General features: G+C 40.5%; 3 protein-coding genes and 1 long non-coding RNA gene across 13 annotated transcripts; 3 read left to right on the top strand and 1 right to left on the bottom strand.

The window, feature by feature from the left end:
• Positions 1–658: 658 nt before the first annotated feature.
• LOC147157766 (histone acetyltransferase KAT2B-like) lies at positions 659–4,637 on the top strand. Of its 3 annotated transcripts, none has more exons than XM_086062734.1 (7): positions 659–970; positions 1,069–1,098; positions 1,173–1,211; positions 2,022–2,127; positions 2,201–2,350; positions 2,755–2,805; positions 4,073–4,637. In XM_086062734.1, the coding sequence occupies exons 5-7, from the start codon at positions 2,216–2,218 to the stop codon at positions 4,133–4,135; spliced, it is 249 nt and encodes an 82-aa protein (XP_085918860.1). In that variant the 5' UTR covers positions 659–970; positions 1,069–1,098; positions 1,173–1,211; positions 2,022–2,127; positions 2,201–2,215; the 3' UTR covers positions 4,136–4,637. The 3 variants fall into 3 exon arrangements, with proteins under 3 accessions (XP_085918860.1, XP_085918859.1, XP_085918858.1); XM_086062733.1 differs by lacking the exons at positions 1,173–1,211; positions 4,073–4,637 and adding exons at positions 3,453–3,510; positions 3,691–3,707; XM_086062732.1 differs by lacking the exon at positions 1,173–1,211 and having other exon boundaries at positions 3,691–4,637.
• On the top strand, positions 4,155–4,637 carry LOC147157767 (histone acetyltransferase KAT2B-like). The gene is made up of 2 exons (XM_086062737.1): positions 4,155–4,373; positions 4,433–4,637. Exons 1-2 carry the CDS (start codon positions 4,155–4,157, stop codon positions 4,526–4,528), a joined length of 315 nt encoding a protein of 104 aa, XP_085918863.1. The 3' UTR covers positions 4,529–4,637.
• Positions 4,638–4,800: 163 nt separating this feature from the next.
• Positions 4,801–13,881, bottom strand: LOC147157764 (uncharacterized). 7 transcript variants are annotated; one of them, XR_015091264.1, is made up of 10 exons: positions 13,734–13,881; positions 11,549–12,460; positions 8,957–10,375; positions 8,620–8,874; positions 8,458–8,489; positions 6,881–6,970; positions 6,292–6,384; positions 5,891–5,986; positions 5,477–5,569; positions 4,801–5,257 (listed from the first exon to the last, which is right to left on the bottom strand). It is a non-coding gene; the product is annotated as an uncharacterized LOC147157764 (long non-coding RNA). The 7 variants fall into 7 exon arrangements; XR_015091265.1 differs by having other exon boundaries at positions 8,957–9,052; XR_015091267.1 differs by having other exon boundaries at positions 8,957–11,604; positions 11,708–12,460.
• On the top strand, positions 9,670–12,318 carry LOC147157765 (histone acetyltransferase KAT2B-like). 2 transcript variants are annotated; one of them, XM_086062736.1, is made up of 4 exons: positions 9,670–9,931; positions 10,243–10,429; positions 11,561–11,607; positions 11,742–12,318. In XM_086062736.1, the coding sequence occupies exons 2-4, from the start codon at positions 10,258–10,260 to the stop codon at positions 11,757–11,759; spliced, it is 237 nt and encodes a 78-aa protein (XP_085918862.1). In that variant the 5' UTR covers positions 9,670–9,931; positions 10,243–10,257; the 3' UTR covers positions 11,760–12,318. The 2 variants fall into 2 exon arrangements, with proteins under 2 accessions (XP_085918862.1, XP_085918861.1); XM_086062735.1 differs by lacking the exon at positions 11,742–12,318 and having other exon boundaries at positions 11,561–11,728.
• Positions 13,882–13,886: the final 5 nt, after the last annotated feature.

Here is a 13,886-nt window from a genome sequence, read left to right as displayed (position 1 = left end):
AATCTTATTTTTGAGAAACCCTGATGCTGCTGGCTGATACTCAGATTTGAGTTGTTATCACGTGGGTTTATTCAGCGGCGTAGCAACATTCCCTGGGGCCCCAAGCAAGAAGGGATTTGGGGCCCCCCAGTGGCCATTCATAGTATACGTAGCGCATCATTTTAAAATTGCACATCTGTATTTTCAATAAACGATCACCATCAAGTGAGCGAGATAACAGGAAAATGAAATTACTAATCGCATGGCTGTTAAAAAATAAAAAAAGCCTTACTATCTATAGTATAAAAAATACTATAAGTTGTTCCTTAAATATTTTTTAAATAAAAGCTTTACTATAAATGGTTGTTTTAACTCAGTAAACATCGTTTAAAAAAAACACCTTACTATGCACGGCCATTTTCTAGACATTGTCATTTATTTAAAATAATAAAAGCCTTAATATACATAGCATATTTTAAATAAATGCCTGACTATACATTGGCACTAATTTATTTATTTTTTAAACACCTTACATGGTACACATTACATCGATCCCAGTTAAATACTTTACTGATTTTACCAGGATTTTCTGTTTAAATGCAGTTGAAATACTTTTTTGGGGGGTTTTCTTGGTTAAATAAAGCTTTTGAAAAAAAACAGCACGTGACGACGTCGTTACCAAAAACCTATTTAAGCTGTGATGAATTGTAAGCGCGGTTTTTGTTTTCTTCGCCAGCATCACGTCGACGTCCTCCGCCTGCTGTTCGCCCCCCATGTCGACAAGATGGCCAAAAGCTTTGACAAGAGGTTTGTCTAAAGATTCTTCTTAGACCCGTAGTTGTAACTTTTAACATGGTCACCTTTTCAGCATGCAAACACCTTGCTCGCATGCTAGCTAAAATGTTTGCTCGATCGTGGTCAATCAACTTCAATCGCGTGCCAAAATGACGCCAACGCATTTATTTGACATGTTTGGAAATAAATGCTCGCGGTAAGTAAAGTACTTATTTGTTAACTTTGTTATTAAACGGCAACGGTACTTTGAAACGGATGATTTTAAGTAACACGAAGTACTTCTTCCCTTTCCAGAATCTGGAGAAAAACACCGTTTGGCAGAAGGTAAGTTGCCAGCGTTTGTACATTAACAACTTCAGTGAAAATCAACTCTTAACTTTCTTTAAATTTGTCCACAGGCTTGCATCTTGAAGCGAATGGATTCCCCTTGAAATCAAGTTGCTTACTTCCCCTATCTTTTTGCTCATGGCTTAGAAACACTTTATTTCCCCTCCACACCCTCTAACATTTCAATGACGAAAAAGTAGCATTTAATTAAAGAAAAAAATTAAAGGAGGAAAAGTTGGTACATGACAATAAAATGAAATTGTATTTAATATTTAGGGCCACATTTTTTTGGGAGTAAACAAAATAATTTGACAAGAGTAATGTTTATTTCCTACAGACAATTTTTAATAATGTCATTATTCAAGAAAAAGAAATTTAAGGATTACAAGTAGTTTTTATTTGAGAGAAAACGCCACCTTAAAAAAATAAAAAAAATATTTGTTTTATTCTAGAAAAGTCAAAAGAAATCCATGGACATTTATTTGCATTTTTTTAAGGGAAAATGTTTATTTATCCCAAAACGGTGCAATTGAAATATAATTTTCATTCTGTTTATTTTTCCAGAAGAACTGACAAATCTGAGTTTATCCAATGAAATGTAGTGTTCATCCGAGAAAAAGAATGTCTGAAAATGTAGTGTAATTTATTCAAGAACAAAAAAAAGTAATCCTGTTGTTGATACCCATTGAAATGCATGTTTTTGTTTTTACCCTAAAATTAATTAAAAAACGCCAATAAACCCTCAATATGTTTTCCACAAAAAAATGGGAGCATTTAGAGAATAAAGCGTTCCCCAAAAATATAGGAAAACTGAAATCTGTGAATAAGAGGATCCTTCGCTGCCCAAGCGTGAGCATGCGGGGTCGACTGTAACTGCTTGTATATTTCATCAGTGTCATGTTTTGTGTTTTTTTTGCCAGCAGGTGGAGGGCGCGTGCAGGTGCAATGGCTGGAAGAGTCAGAACCCGCCGGCCACGCCTCCGCGCAGCGAGCAGAGTAGCAGCAGCAGCTGCTCGCACGCTTTGGGTACGAGAGCCTCACCTCACGCATCAAGGTGTCACGTGACCACGTTTGATTGTTGCTTTGCTTGGCTTGGCAGGGGATCACGTGAGCAATGTGGAGCGCGCCCGCCCCCGAGGACGAGATCAACCGGCTGCTGGGCATGGTGCTGGACGTGGAGTACCTGTGCACGTGCGTGCACAAGCAGGACGACGCCGACACCAAGCAGGTCTACTTCTCGCTCTTCAAAGTAAGACTCCGTTTATCATGGAAAAACGCTTGATGTTCATCAGTGTTATTAGTAGAAAGTATGGGGCTGAAATTTGTAATTTGTTTAATTTCATTTATATTGCCCTCAATTCTATGCAGAGTTTCAGACCAGTCCTCATCCCCTACAAATAGACACATCAACTGTGCATGTTTCCAAAGAAAACAAACTTTCCAAGCAAAAACACTTCATCCATAGAAAATTTGTTGACAGGAGAAAAAGCCAAGAGTTATTGTAGTTTATATGAGAGTCATAAATGGACAATGTTGCAGTTATTTTATGCAAAGAGTCACATCTCCCAAGAAAAAAAAAGTAGCAAATATTTTCAAGGACTAAATTATCTTATTATTTGAATGAAAATGTTTTTGTGATTGTTTGCCTGTCAGATCCTGCGGAAATGCATCTTCCAGATGGGCAAGCGTACGCCGTCCATACCGGTGAGTCACAAAACGCTGCAAATATATACTGGGCAGCACCGTTGTCTTGCGCACGTCATTCAATTCAATAAAATAATACATTCCATCTAGGACTGTCCCATATTGCAATTGTAATGGATTTTAATCAATGTAAGAAACCCAACAATAAAAGTAGTCATTTATCCAAAAATAATAGTAGTTCAGACGACAATAATGTATACCAATTTAAATGCAAACATAACATTCACAACACGTGCCTAACTCAAAAATAATTAACGCATATGTTATTAGTTAATATTACGACAGGTCATAAAAACAAATTTTTATGACCACTGTAATGTATGATAAATAGTATTTCTATGCACCTTGATGTCACGACTAAGCTAAATAGCAAAAAGAGTTCAAGTTAATGTGATTGATTTGCCAGCCCTAATTTTAATAGCCTATAATTGTCAAGTTTACATGTGACTTTGTCAACTTGTGCAGTAGCCCAAATCACCTTTGCAACATTCGACACCAACAAGATTCACATGTGGGAAAAAACATCCACATTCAGCTAAACTGGCAAAATGCTAACACAAAAGATGTATGACTGACGAGCTGCTGAAATGTCAACAATTAGCATCAATCGAAACAATGGCTGTCATCAAACTTGTTCTTCTTGCCAGCCAGCCTGTGAGATAGCAATATGACCAGTAGGTGGCATAATTTGAAAGGAGTTTCAAGGTAAGTGATTACCACATCATAAAGTAATGAATAAACAATATTTACTTCTGTCATTTTCAAAAATATTGGTATAATGCAAGCAAGTCAGTATCTCATGATGGCACCATTGGAAAGAATGTTCTTAGCATTTAGCCTACAAGTTGGAATGCACTTGCAAATACTTGTACTTCATTTTCTTAGTTGTCAGAGCGCCCCCGGTGGCCAGGCCCTTATACTACAACATCAGCCCAGTGTCATGCGCAGAACTCTCGAGCGGCGCAATCTGTCCTGCCAGCAAATGTCAACAGTTCTTGAGCCAAGTCCCGGTACGCCATCAAATTGAGCACCCGAGAAGCACAAGCCCTCGGAGCCCCTACCCCAAGAGGAGATGAAGAGGCCCAAGGTGGTCGGCGACACCCCCATGGAGAAAGAATCATTTTTGCGATTTGGATGAGAAACAACCTGCGCATAATACTTCACGCCTCCTGGGTTCAACTGTTCTTTTAATTTATCCTAAAATGGACTTGATAAGCATTTCTGCAGTCAGTCTAGCATAGAATGCATTTGGTTGTTTGTGAATTAGACCAGCTTCCTGTCGGCACGTCTGGAGGAGCACCGAGGTGTGATCGGCAACTCTCTGAACTAGACCCAACAAGAGGATCCTCATGTGGCTGGTCGGCCTCCAGAATGTCTTGCACCAGCTGCCACGCATGGCCAAGGAGTACATCATGCGGCTGCCTTGTGTTGAGCACTGCTTTTATTTGGACAGGAAGCACAAGACGCTGTTGCTGATCAAGGATGGCCGCGTGATGGGTGGAATATGCCCTTCTCAAGGCTTCACTGAAATTGTCTTCTGCGCTGTTATGTCCAACGAGGAAGTCAAGGTGAGACTAGACTATAGGTGTACATGGACTCAGTCAATACTGGGATGTGTTGATTGCAGGGCTATCACATCTTCACCATTCAAGTAGCCAAGGGCGCTGTGACCTCTGCCAGGGTTTTTCCAATGGTCAAGCATGTGGGCTACATCAAGGACTGAGGGAGCACAACCCTAGCATTCCCTACATAGAGTTGTGCACAAGAGTTTCAAACTGCTATTAGAGCCAGCATGGTGCTTAATTCACATAAAATAAACAAATTGTAGTTCCATTTGCCCATGTATTTATTACGACAAATGTTCACAATGACTTAGAAAGTGATTCTGACCATTTTTATATTAAAGTCATTTTGATGCGTCATTTTTTCCCCCATTGTTACATTGAAGACTTCACCAATATAAATAAACATTAACCAACAGACTGGCCACTAAAAGCCCTTCAATTACCGTATATTCAAACTTCAACACAGTAAGAATTGTATACATGAGTTACATCACATGTGACACAAACAGGCAGAATTACTGACTGGGCCAATGCAACAAGATGGCTTCCATATGTCATGTGACCAATAACGTAGTACTACGGTGATAAGTAGTACTCAACTGCTGGTCACATGACAATGGACACCATCTTGTTACCTTGCTGAAACAGAGTTGACCAAATTCTCAGCAGCTCTGGGCTAACTCAATTCAAAAAAAAAATACAGCAAATGGATGTTACATGACTGAACTCTCACCTTTCAAGAGGCCAAAATTTTACCACAATGTGGGTGCCCAAAGGACTACTTAATTTTCAACACTTAACTAATTATTTTTTGGAGCTGGAGGGTGCTTGACCGGCTGGGTTGGTAGATTTTTTGATGCTGGTAGCTTCATCTCGACCCATTTGCCCTGCAACATATCACAGGAACAAAATGAAACACTGCACAGTAGGTTAAAACCTGTCCTCCATTTACGCCGCTTCATTCCCTGTGTGGTGACAGGTGGAATAGGCACTGCTGACTGGCTGGTAAGCAGGCCAGTCAGCGATTCATCTCCACCCGTCAACACGGGGAATGGAGCTAGGAGTAATGGAAGGAAGGTTTCGTTTGTCGTGTGAACTAGTGTTACCCGGTCTCGTGTCTCATCTGGGGTTCGTCATCCACAATGTAAAATACCCCAATTTGACTGGTGATGGTAGCTTCTTGATCTTGACCAATTTCCCTGCAACAGAGACCACGGAAACAAATTACAGTATTAGTAACAGATCACAAGAACAAAATTAAACACTACAGTAGGTTAAAACCTCCTGTCCCCCATTTACTGCGCAACTAGGCGGCAGGCTAGCTAGCTCCATTCCCCGTGTGGCGACAGGTGGAAAGGCACCGCTGACTGACTGGCAAACAGGCCAGTCGCAAAAAAGAGAGGCGCGACTGGCCTGCTTGCCAGCCAACGATGCCTTTCCACCTGTCAACACAGGGAATGGAGCAAAGACTAATTTAGGAAAATAAGTTGTTGTTTTTTTGTCGTGTGAACTAGTGTTACCTGGTCTCGTCTCATCTGGGGTTCGTCATCCACAACACAAAACAACGCCCAGATTAGTTTGCTGCTGGTCACTACTTCTTCATCGACACATCTGCCCTGCAACACAGATCACAAGAACAAAATTAAACACTACACTGTAGATTACAACCTCCTGTGCCCCATTTACTCTGCAACTAGGCTAGCTAGCTTAGCACGACAAGCTTAGCTAGCTCCATTCCCCGTGTGGCGACAGGTGGAATAGGCACCGCTGACTGGCTGGCAAAAAGGCCAGCCGCAAAAATGAGGCGCGGCTGGCCTGCTTGCCAGCCAGCCAGCAATGCCTCTCCACCCGTCAACACGGGGAATGGAGCCAGGAGTAATGAGGGAAGGAAGGTTTCGTTTGTCATGTGAACTAGTGTTACCTGGTCTCGGGTCTCATCTGGGGTTCGTCATCCGCAACGTAAAATACCCCAATTTGTCTGGTGATGGTAGCTTCTTGATCGCCACCATTTGCCCTGCAACAGACATCATGAAAACAAATTACAGTAGCAGTAACACAGATCACAGGAACAAAACGAAACGAAACACTACACAGTAGGTTACAACCTCCTGTCCTCCATTAACTCCGCAACTAGGCTAAGCTAGCTTAGCCAGGCAAGCTAAGCTAGGCTAGCTAGCTTAGCCAGGCAAGCTAAGCTAGGCTAGCTAGCTTAGCCAGGCAAGCTAAGCTAGGCTAGCTAGCTTAGCTTAGCCAGGCAAGCTAAGCTAAGCTAGCTAGCTTAGCTTAGCCAGGCAAGCTAAGCTAGGCTAGCTAGCTCCATTCCCCATGTGGCGACAGGTGGAATAGGCACCGCTGACTGGCTGGCAAACAGGCCAGCCGCAAAAAAAAGAGGCGCGGCTGGCCGGCTTGCCAGCCAGCCAGCGGTGCCTATTCCACCCGTCAACACAGGGAATGGAGCCAGGAGCAATGCAAGGAAAGAAGCTTTCGTTTGTCGTGTGAACTAGTGTTACCCGGTCTCGTGTCTCATCTGGGGTTCGTCATCCGCAACGCAAAACAACGCCCACAGTTGGCTGCTGGTCGCTAGCTCTTGATGGACACATCTGCAACACAGATCACATCAACAAAATCTCAATTTATGACACTGATGGCAAACTTTATTAGAGTGCCAAATGTTACACAATTCAATTTTTAAAAAGGCAATGTACAATATAAAACGCTACACTCACAAGTAACTACAATCTAAGAAAAAAAACAATGAGTTGGTGTTAGAGTACATTTTTGGAACCATTATGAAATAGACTAATAAAATGCTGCTATGCTTCCGGTGTAAAAAAAAATAAAAATGCATATATATATATACACATCTTTACCGTTCCAAAAATATACTGCTGTAATTTTAATTATTCTAGCCCCTCTGCTGATAAGTATTTTAGCATGTTTGACTTTGTTTATAATCACATCACATAAGAACAAGTCAAATACACCAACGCTACTTAAATGACAAAAAAATAACATTGTGTGATAGACCAGGTTGTGTCCTTTTTATTATTTCCTCACCATCAACTTATTCAACCCTTAGCCTATAATAAATCATGTTTAATATGAGATGACAACAACTGTACGTGTCAACAGAACCTTGGCGGTCAAAAATTAAGCAAACGTTAAAGAAATGTGTTATTTGTCCTTCCAAACAGTCAATGGTGCCTTTGCAAAATGGCGATGTCCAAGTCATGGTCACGCAAGTCAAGGTCATTTGCCTTCATAGGCAAAGATATGAACATAAAAAAGATAGCCAAGAATCATTTCCAGAGAGACAACTGGAGGCATCGTCCGCAAGTTGAAAAAGGCGCACTGGAAAGAGAGGATGTCGTCGGTGATTGCTTTGATATCCCAAGCAAAAGATGGCAGAAAATCCCCGGATGACAGCTGAGCAACTGTCATACAATTTCACGGAGGGATTTACTCAACTTTCAACCCGGACCATAAAAAGGTGCCCAGTGTGAGCTCAAGCCTTCCACGCTAGCATCAGAGGCGCCCCCTACTGACTTCAAAGAACAAGACAAGTCCATTTACTAGCCACAAAAGGTCGCGGAATGTTCTCACGGGCCTGTGAAGAAAAGTACACCTTTCCAACTATGAACCCAAGCGAGGCCACAACCACTGCGGCCGTTACAGGCGATCGCCAGCGTGTGCCGTCAAATCGATGAGGAGATCGCGGGTGTCAATTAAGAGACAGTCAAGCTGACGCTTGGGAGACAATTCCAAGCGTGCCCCCAAATCGCTCCGTTTGGTTGCAGACAAAAGTGCTGGAAGATTTGCAAGTGGCCATCTTCAGACTTCAATAAAGACAGTTGCCAAACAAGGCAAATGATGCGAAAAGATAAAGGTAAAGATGGTTGGGTGGGTAAAGATGGCTGCAAGAACCTTGTGTCAATCTATAGTTCACATCAGAGATATTTTATTCCCAAAGAGTCTTGTACTATACTCACCTAGTACAGATGTGGCTGAGGGATTGAATTATTTTGTCACAAAATATATACTTTTTTATAATAATAATATTGGAGGTTGAAGTCCAGTGCAGGCTCACCGATTGGGTCCATGCGGCTCCATGCTGGTGATCTCCGCCCATTTGAAGACGGCAACAGCAGAAAAAAGAAAAGAAAAAAAGACATCATCCATTTTAATGTGCATTTCACACGCCTCACCAGTCAAAAAGCTTGTTCATTGGTGTGTCTACTTTGGAACTTACTTTTGTCCAGTCTTTCATCCCGTGCGGTCGCCATCTTGCCGCACATGCTGATGAATCTACTCGTGACCCGCGCACACCTGTCTCCTAATGAGCTGCAGGCTAACAAGCAAAATAAATGTCCCCACATCCAATCCATCTTCACTTCTGTCCCCTTCTGTCCGTGGCCTGACGTCATCCGCCATCTTCCGCTTTTGCACACTAGCGCCGCCTACTGGCCTGTCGTCAGGACTGCAAAAGGGTTGCTTTTCTCTTTTCCTGCCACAAAAATAAAAGTCAATCACAACCAAAGTTATTTTCTATTTAAAAAATGTATTAATTAAATTGTTAGGATCGTTACCAACAATGTCCTTTACGTGTGTAGTTAGCGGTTGGGCCATTTTTAGGCTGCAAATACATGCCGGATAGTCTTCAGGCGCCGCACTGTCGCCATCTCCTGGTCAGTGTGCGAAATGCTTTCAGTGCGAAAATTGTGGCAATCCAAAACGAATACAACATTCACGAACACTCCGGGTGGCGAAATGGTCAGGCATGCTTCGTGATATGTTCTCTTTTCATTTAAAAGAAGATAAAAAAAAATTGACAATCAAACTGTTATTATTTTTTCCATGATATAAAAAATTCTAGCTGTATTTCAATTTCGGTGTTCCATACGCTTGGCCTTTTCATCACTTTGGTCGAGATTCTTCTTGTCTCCTTCAGACAAGCTTTGTTCCTGTCTCATTTCTGTACTTGTTTACAATAAATAAATAAATACAAACATAATCTGGCCTTCCGCTTTTTTCTTTCTTCATGAGTGGTTTGCATCTTGTGATATGTCATTTGTCACCTCTGCTGGTCGCAGGCAAAAAGTGCACGTTATTTTGCACGTTTGTCATTCATCGTCAAATGACAAGTGCAAGCAACAACATTGTCGCATTGTGATAAATGTACCAATTCACTGTGAAAGCAGTTCTGGAACAATCACATTCAATTTGGATACTCCATCGATCAGTAGTTGTAATAATTAGCTACTAGCTAGTAGCACCGGTGCTATGCGGCTCTCTAGTGCTACGCAAAAAGAAAAAGAAACAAATCATTGACAAATAAATGCTACTTATATTAAAACATTAAATAAGCGTACTGCAAGGAAGCTATGCATAAAGTCTGTTTGAGTGGATGAGTTCATTTCTTGCGCCTCGCTATACATGGTTGCTTCTTGTTTCGTTTTTTAAACGTCTTACTATTAGTTAAGATTTCAAAGTAGGGTTTTACACTTTAGTTAGGGTGTTTAAGTAGGATTTCAAACTACAGTTATGTCTTCTTTAATATTAGGGTAAGTGTTTTCAATTAGGGATTTACGTAGGTTTAGGGTTTCTAATTTGTGTTTTAAACTGGGTTTAGAGTTATGATCTTAAAGTAGCCTTAGGGTTTGAAAGTAGAGTTTTAAAATGGGGTAGGATTTCAAACTATAATTAGGATTTCAAAACATGCTTTGTTTCAAAGTAGGGTTTCAAATGAGTGTTTTAAACTAGGGTTAGGCTTTTCAATTAGGATCTTAAAGTAGCCTCATGGTTTCAAAGTAGTAGGTGCAAATGTGAGTGCGCATTTCAGATGACAAAGAATTGACGTGTGGTGCCGGTTCAGATCATCAAGAATCTGATGGAGAGGAAGCGGGTCCAGATCCGCAAAGTCTACCCGGGCCTTTCGTGCTTCGAGAACGGCGTCGGGCAGATTCCCACCCAAAGCATCCCCGGAACGCTTGGCCCTTTCGTGGAACCTGTCAAGAAAACCGAGGCGCCGGGATACTGCCAAGTTATCCGCTTCCCCGTGGGTGAGTCAAATCCACATTTACACTAGCAACATAAGTACATCTTGGAAATTAGCCGTTTAAAAGAACAACACTGTGTGTAGTAAGGCTTTAAAAAATTAAAGACAAAAACACACAAATCTTTTTTTATGCCAATGTATAGTAAAATAAAAAATAAAAAGTTTTTTCTTCTTTTTTTTTTACATGTAGGCATTCACTGTAAAAACAGGCTGTATAACAATGCACTGAGACAAACAAATAACGTGTCGGCATTTCAAAAACGTGAGTTTTTCTCCCCCTAAAATTATGTAGAGTACGGTGTTTTTCTCTAAACATGTATTTAGGATTTTGCAAATATGCTATATAGTAATGCACTGGGAAAAAATATGTATAGTCAGGCATGTAAAATAAAACTTTTATTTTTTACACAAAATTATGTTTAAAAGTTTAAAAAATGTATTGAGGTATTTAAAAAACAATGTATAGCATATTTTCTTTTAGCAATGACTTAGTTTTTTGTTTTGTTTTTACAAAATGATAAAGGCTTTTTAAAAAATATGTGTGTATGCATTTAAAAAATGACATCTACGCATCGGGAGACATTTTCAAAAATAATTACAGTAGTTTAAGACTTAAAAACGATGCGGTATTGTAATTTTCATTTCTACATGGAATTATGCAGTGTAAGGCTATTTCCATCAACTTGTGTAATGACTTTTTCAATATACTTGTAGCAAAGTAAGGCATTTAAAAAACAGGACAGAACTTGGGATAGTACGGATTGTTTTGCAAAAACAACATGCATGCATGCTAGTTTTTAAAAACGTTTATAGGCTTTTAAATACCCGTTTACCCATTACGAGTCATTTTCTATGACACCAAAGCATTTTTGTGTTGTCGTGAAAAAACCAGATGCTTTTTTTCTCAATAACAAAAGATATCGATGGAATAACGGAGAGCAAAATCCATTCTACACAGATTTACTCATTTTGTTTTTAAAAGCTACTCATCTTATTACAGACTCAATTTAAAAAAAATAAAAAGATAGTGTCATTTTAAAATGTTTTTAATTACAAATGAAAACAAACCTGAAAAATGAGGACAATATAAAAAAAGGTTTCAAAGCCAACTGCATTTTGTTACCGTGTCTTTCAGCCCAGGCCATTGACACCATGTCCAGTCCAGCCCCGTTCTCGTCACTGGTGAGACACAAACACTCATACGTGTTAAAATGTGACATCGTGTTTGAATTTGTTTTAGCACTAAAGAAGGTTGAGGACATGCCAGGTGACTTGCACTGACCATTCCTAATGTCCTGCTTTTTGTATGTGTGCAGGTAAAAACGGCATGTTGACTTGAACCAGAGCTGCCTGAGGAACAAGAAACGTGTACGAAGCTGGCTCATGGGTTTGAGCATGCTGCAAAGCAAAATGGCTGACCTTTGATAAACATATTTGAACATCTCTCTCTTTTTGTAGTTTTCCCCAAAGCTGCATTGAACCTTTTGTGCCGACGCGTTAACGTTTCTTCTGCTTTTGTTACCTAAATGCTGCCAAAGCATCTCTGGGCCCTGGAGAAGCTCAACCAACTAAAGTAGAAGCTGGACTGGTTCATTGCTTATCTCTTGTTTGTGTGTCGGTTCGTCCGCTGCCAAACTGCAAAGAACAAACACACACAAACAAACACTTGACGTCTTTTTTGTTGAGTCCACTTGACCAGGCAGTGACTTTTGTCCAACACTTGTGTTCTTGTTGCTGCATTGATGCCATCAGCTTGAAGTTGACGGTAAGCTTTGACTGTTGTCGACTCGGCGAGCGTCTCCTCGATGTCTTCCAATGTTTTTCTGCTGCAGGCGCCGAGGAACGTGGCGGGCTTCCTGGCGTTGCGGCCGTGTGAGCGATTGGCCCAAATCCCACAAGTCGTCGGATCCCCTTCTGTGCTGGTAGCTTTGATCATATTTAAAAAACGTTTGCTGTACAAATAGTTGACTTGACTCACTGATGTCGTTTTTGTCTTAGGGCCGCACGATCTGCTCCCGCTGGCTCGCAACTTCACCTGGTGACCACAAGGAGGCAGCAATCAAGTCATACAACCTCAAGTTGTTATTTTTTAAGTTTGTTGTGTTGTTAAAAAAACAACAATAATCTTTACGTTTTTTTTCATTTTGTCATTTCAACATGTTGTACTCTACAAATAAACTTTTCATTGAAAAAATTCTACTTTCTGAACTTTACTTGTAACATTAAAAAACATTTCTTGAAAAGTTTTATAAAAAAAATATATCTTGCTAAATAAAGGGGTGTAGCCAAACTGCATGGTGGGCACGGTTATGCAAATTATGAGCCGGAAGCCATCTGATTTGTGGGTTCTGCAATAACTGCCAGAATCTCATTGGTTGGCTCCATAAATGGGCGTGGTTTATGCAAATTGCACAGTCTATGTTTGCAAATTATGCCATAAAAACAGGTTTCGTTGGGAAAGTGGTTATGCAAATGTACTTGCATGCAGCCAGCTGATTGGTTAATTCGGAGAGGGTGTGGCCAGTTATGCAATTTCTTATGTTTTTTTTATTGTTGTTTTTTTTTTGGGTGGAGCTATGTCCATTAATTTGCATGTTGAAGCTTCATAGTAGCAAAAAAGCATTTCTGGCCTCTTGAAAATCCCTCTCCCCTCCCTTCAGCAAGTTCCCATAGGTACAAATCAGATTAGACTTGAAGAGCAGTATATCAGCCTGTTCTTGGACTCTCTTCGACCGGACAGAGACTCGTACCAACTATACTCCCTTTAGATAACATAGAAAAGAAACCTGTTACCTTCCTCTTTCCCAGGCAAGAGAACAAAGGACTATAGATTGACTTAACATGTGAATTAACTGTTGTCTTATATTTGTATCTTTATAACTAATATCCAAAACGGTTAAAATATAAATCAAAACTGAAAAACAATATTAATAATCTAACACTATCCACCATTTTGGTTGTTTACTTTTGCCTCGAACACTTTCAGGTCGGAACTGAAAAAACAAGTCGGATCAATTATAACCATCCTCGAATGCAGCATCAGGAATACTGACTCAATAGAACATTTTTAAATGCTTGAATCCTGCTGTTATTTTTTTGTATTTATTATTGTTTTTATCTCACTTTCTCGTTTTTCACAAGTAGACTAATAAACACATTTTACATTGGACAAGAGTATCGCGTGTCGTTAGTTGACCTAACCGAGTCAGCCGAGGACACGCTAAATACGAGACGATGGTTCTTTTTAAACAAAAATATACTTTTAGAGGACCATGCAGTAAAAACGTGGACAGTTGAGCACGAGTTACCTTTTCACAACACGTCGCCACTTTTCTTCAGGTGACGTGCAGGTAGACGGGCAGCAGCCGACGTAGAGACAACATTCCTTTATTGTGGACGCCTCTGTGCATGTAAACAATCCAAAATTACCTACTAACGTGACTTGGAGGCAACCGTTTCCG

This window comes from Leptonotus elevatus, chromosome 19 (genome assembly GCF_054856555.1).
Source record: "Leptonotus elevatus isolate MCC_2025b chromosome 19, RoL_Lele_1.0, whole genome shotgun sequence".
NCBI classification, from domain to species: Eukaryota; Metazoa; Chordata; class Actinopteri; order Syngnathiformes; family Syngnathidae; genus Leptonotus; species Leptonotus elevatus.
The sequence above is the reverse complement of the archived record's forward strand: the minus strand, read 5'-3'. Positions and strand labels throughout refer to the sequence as shown.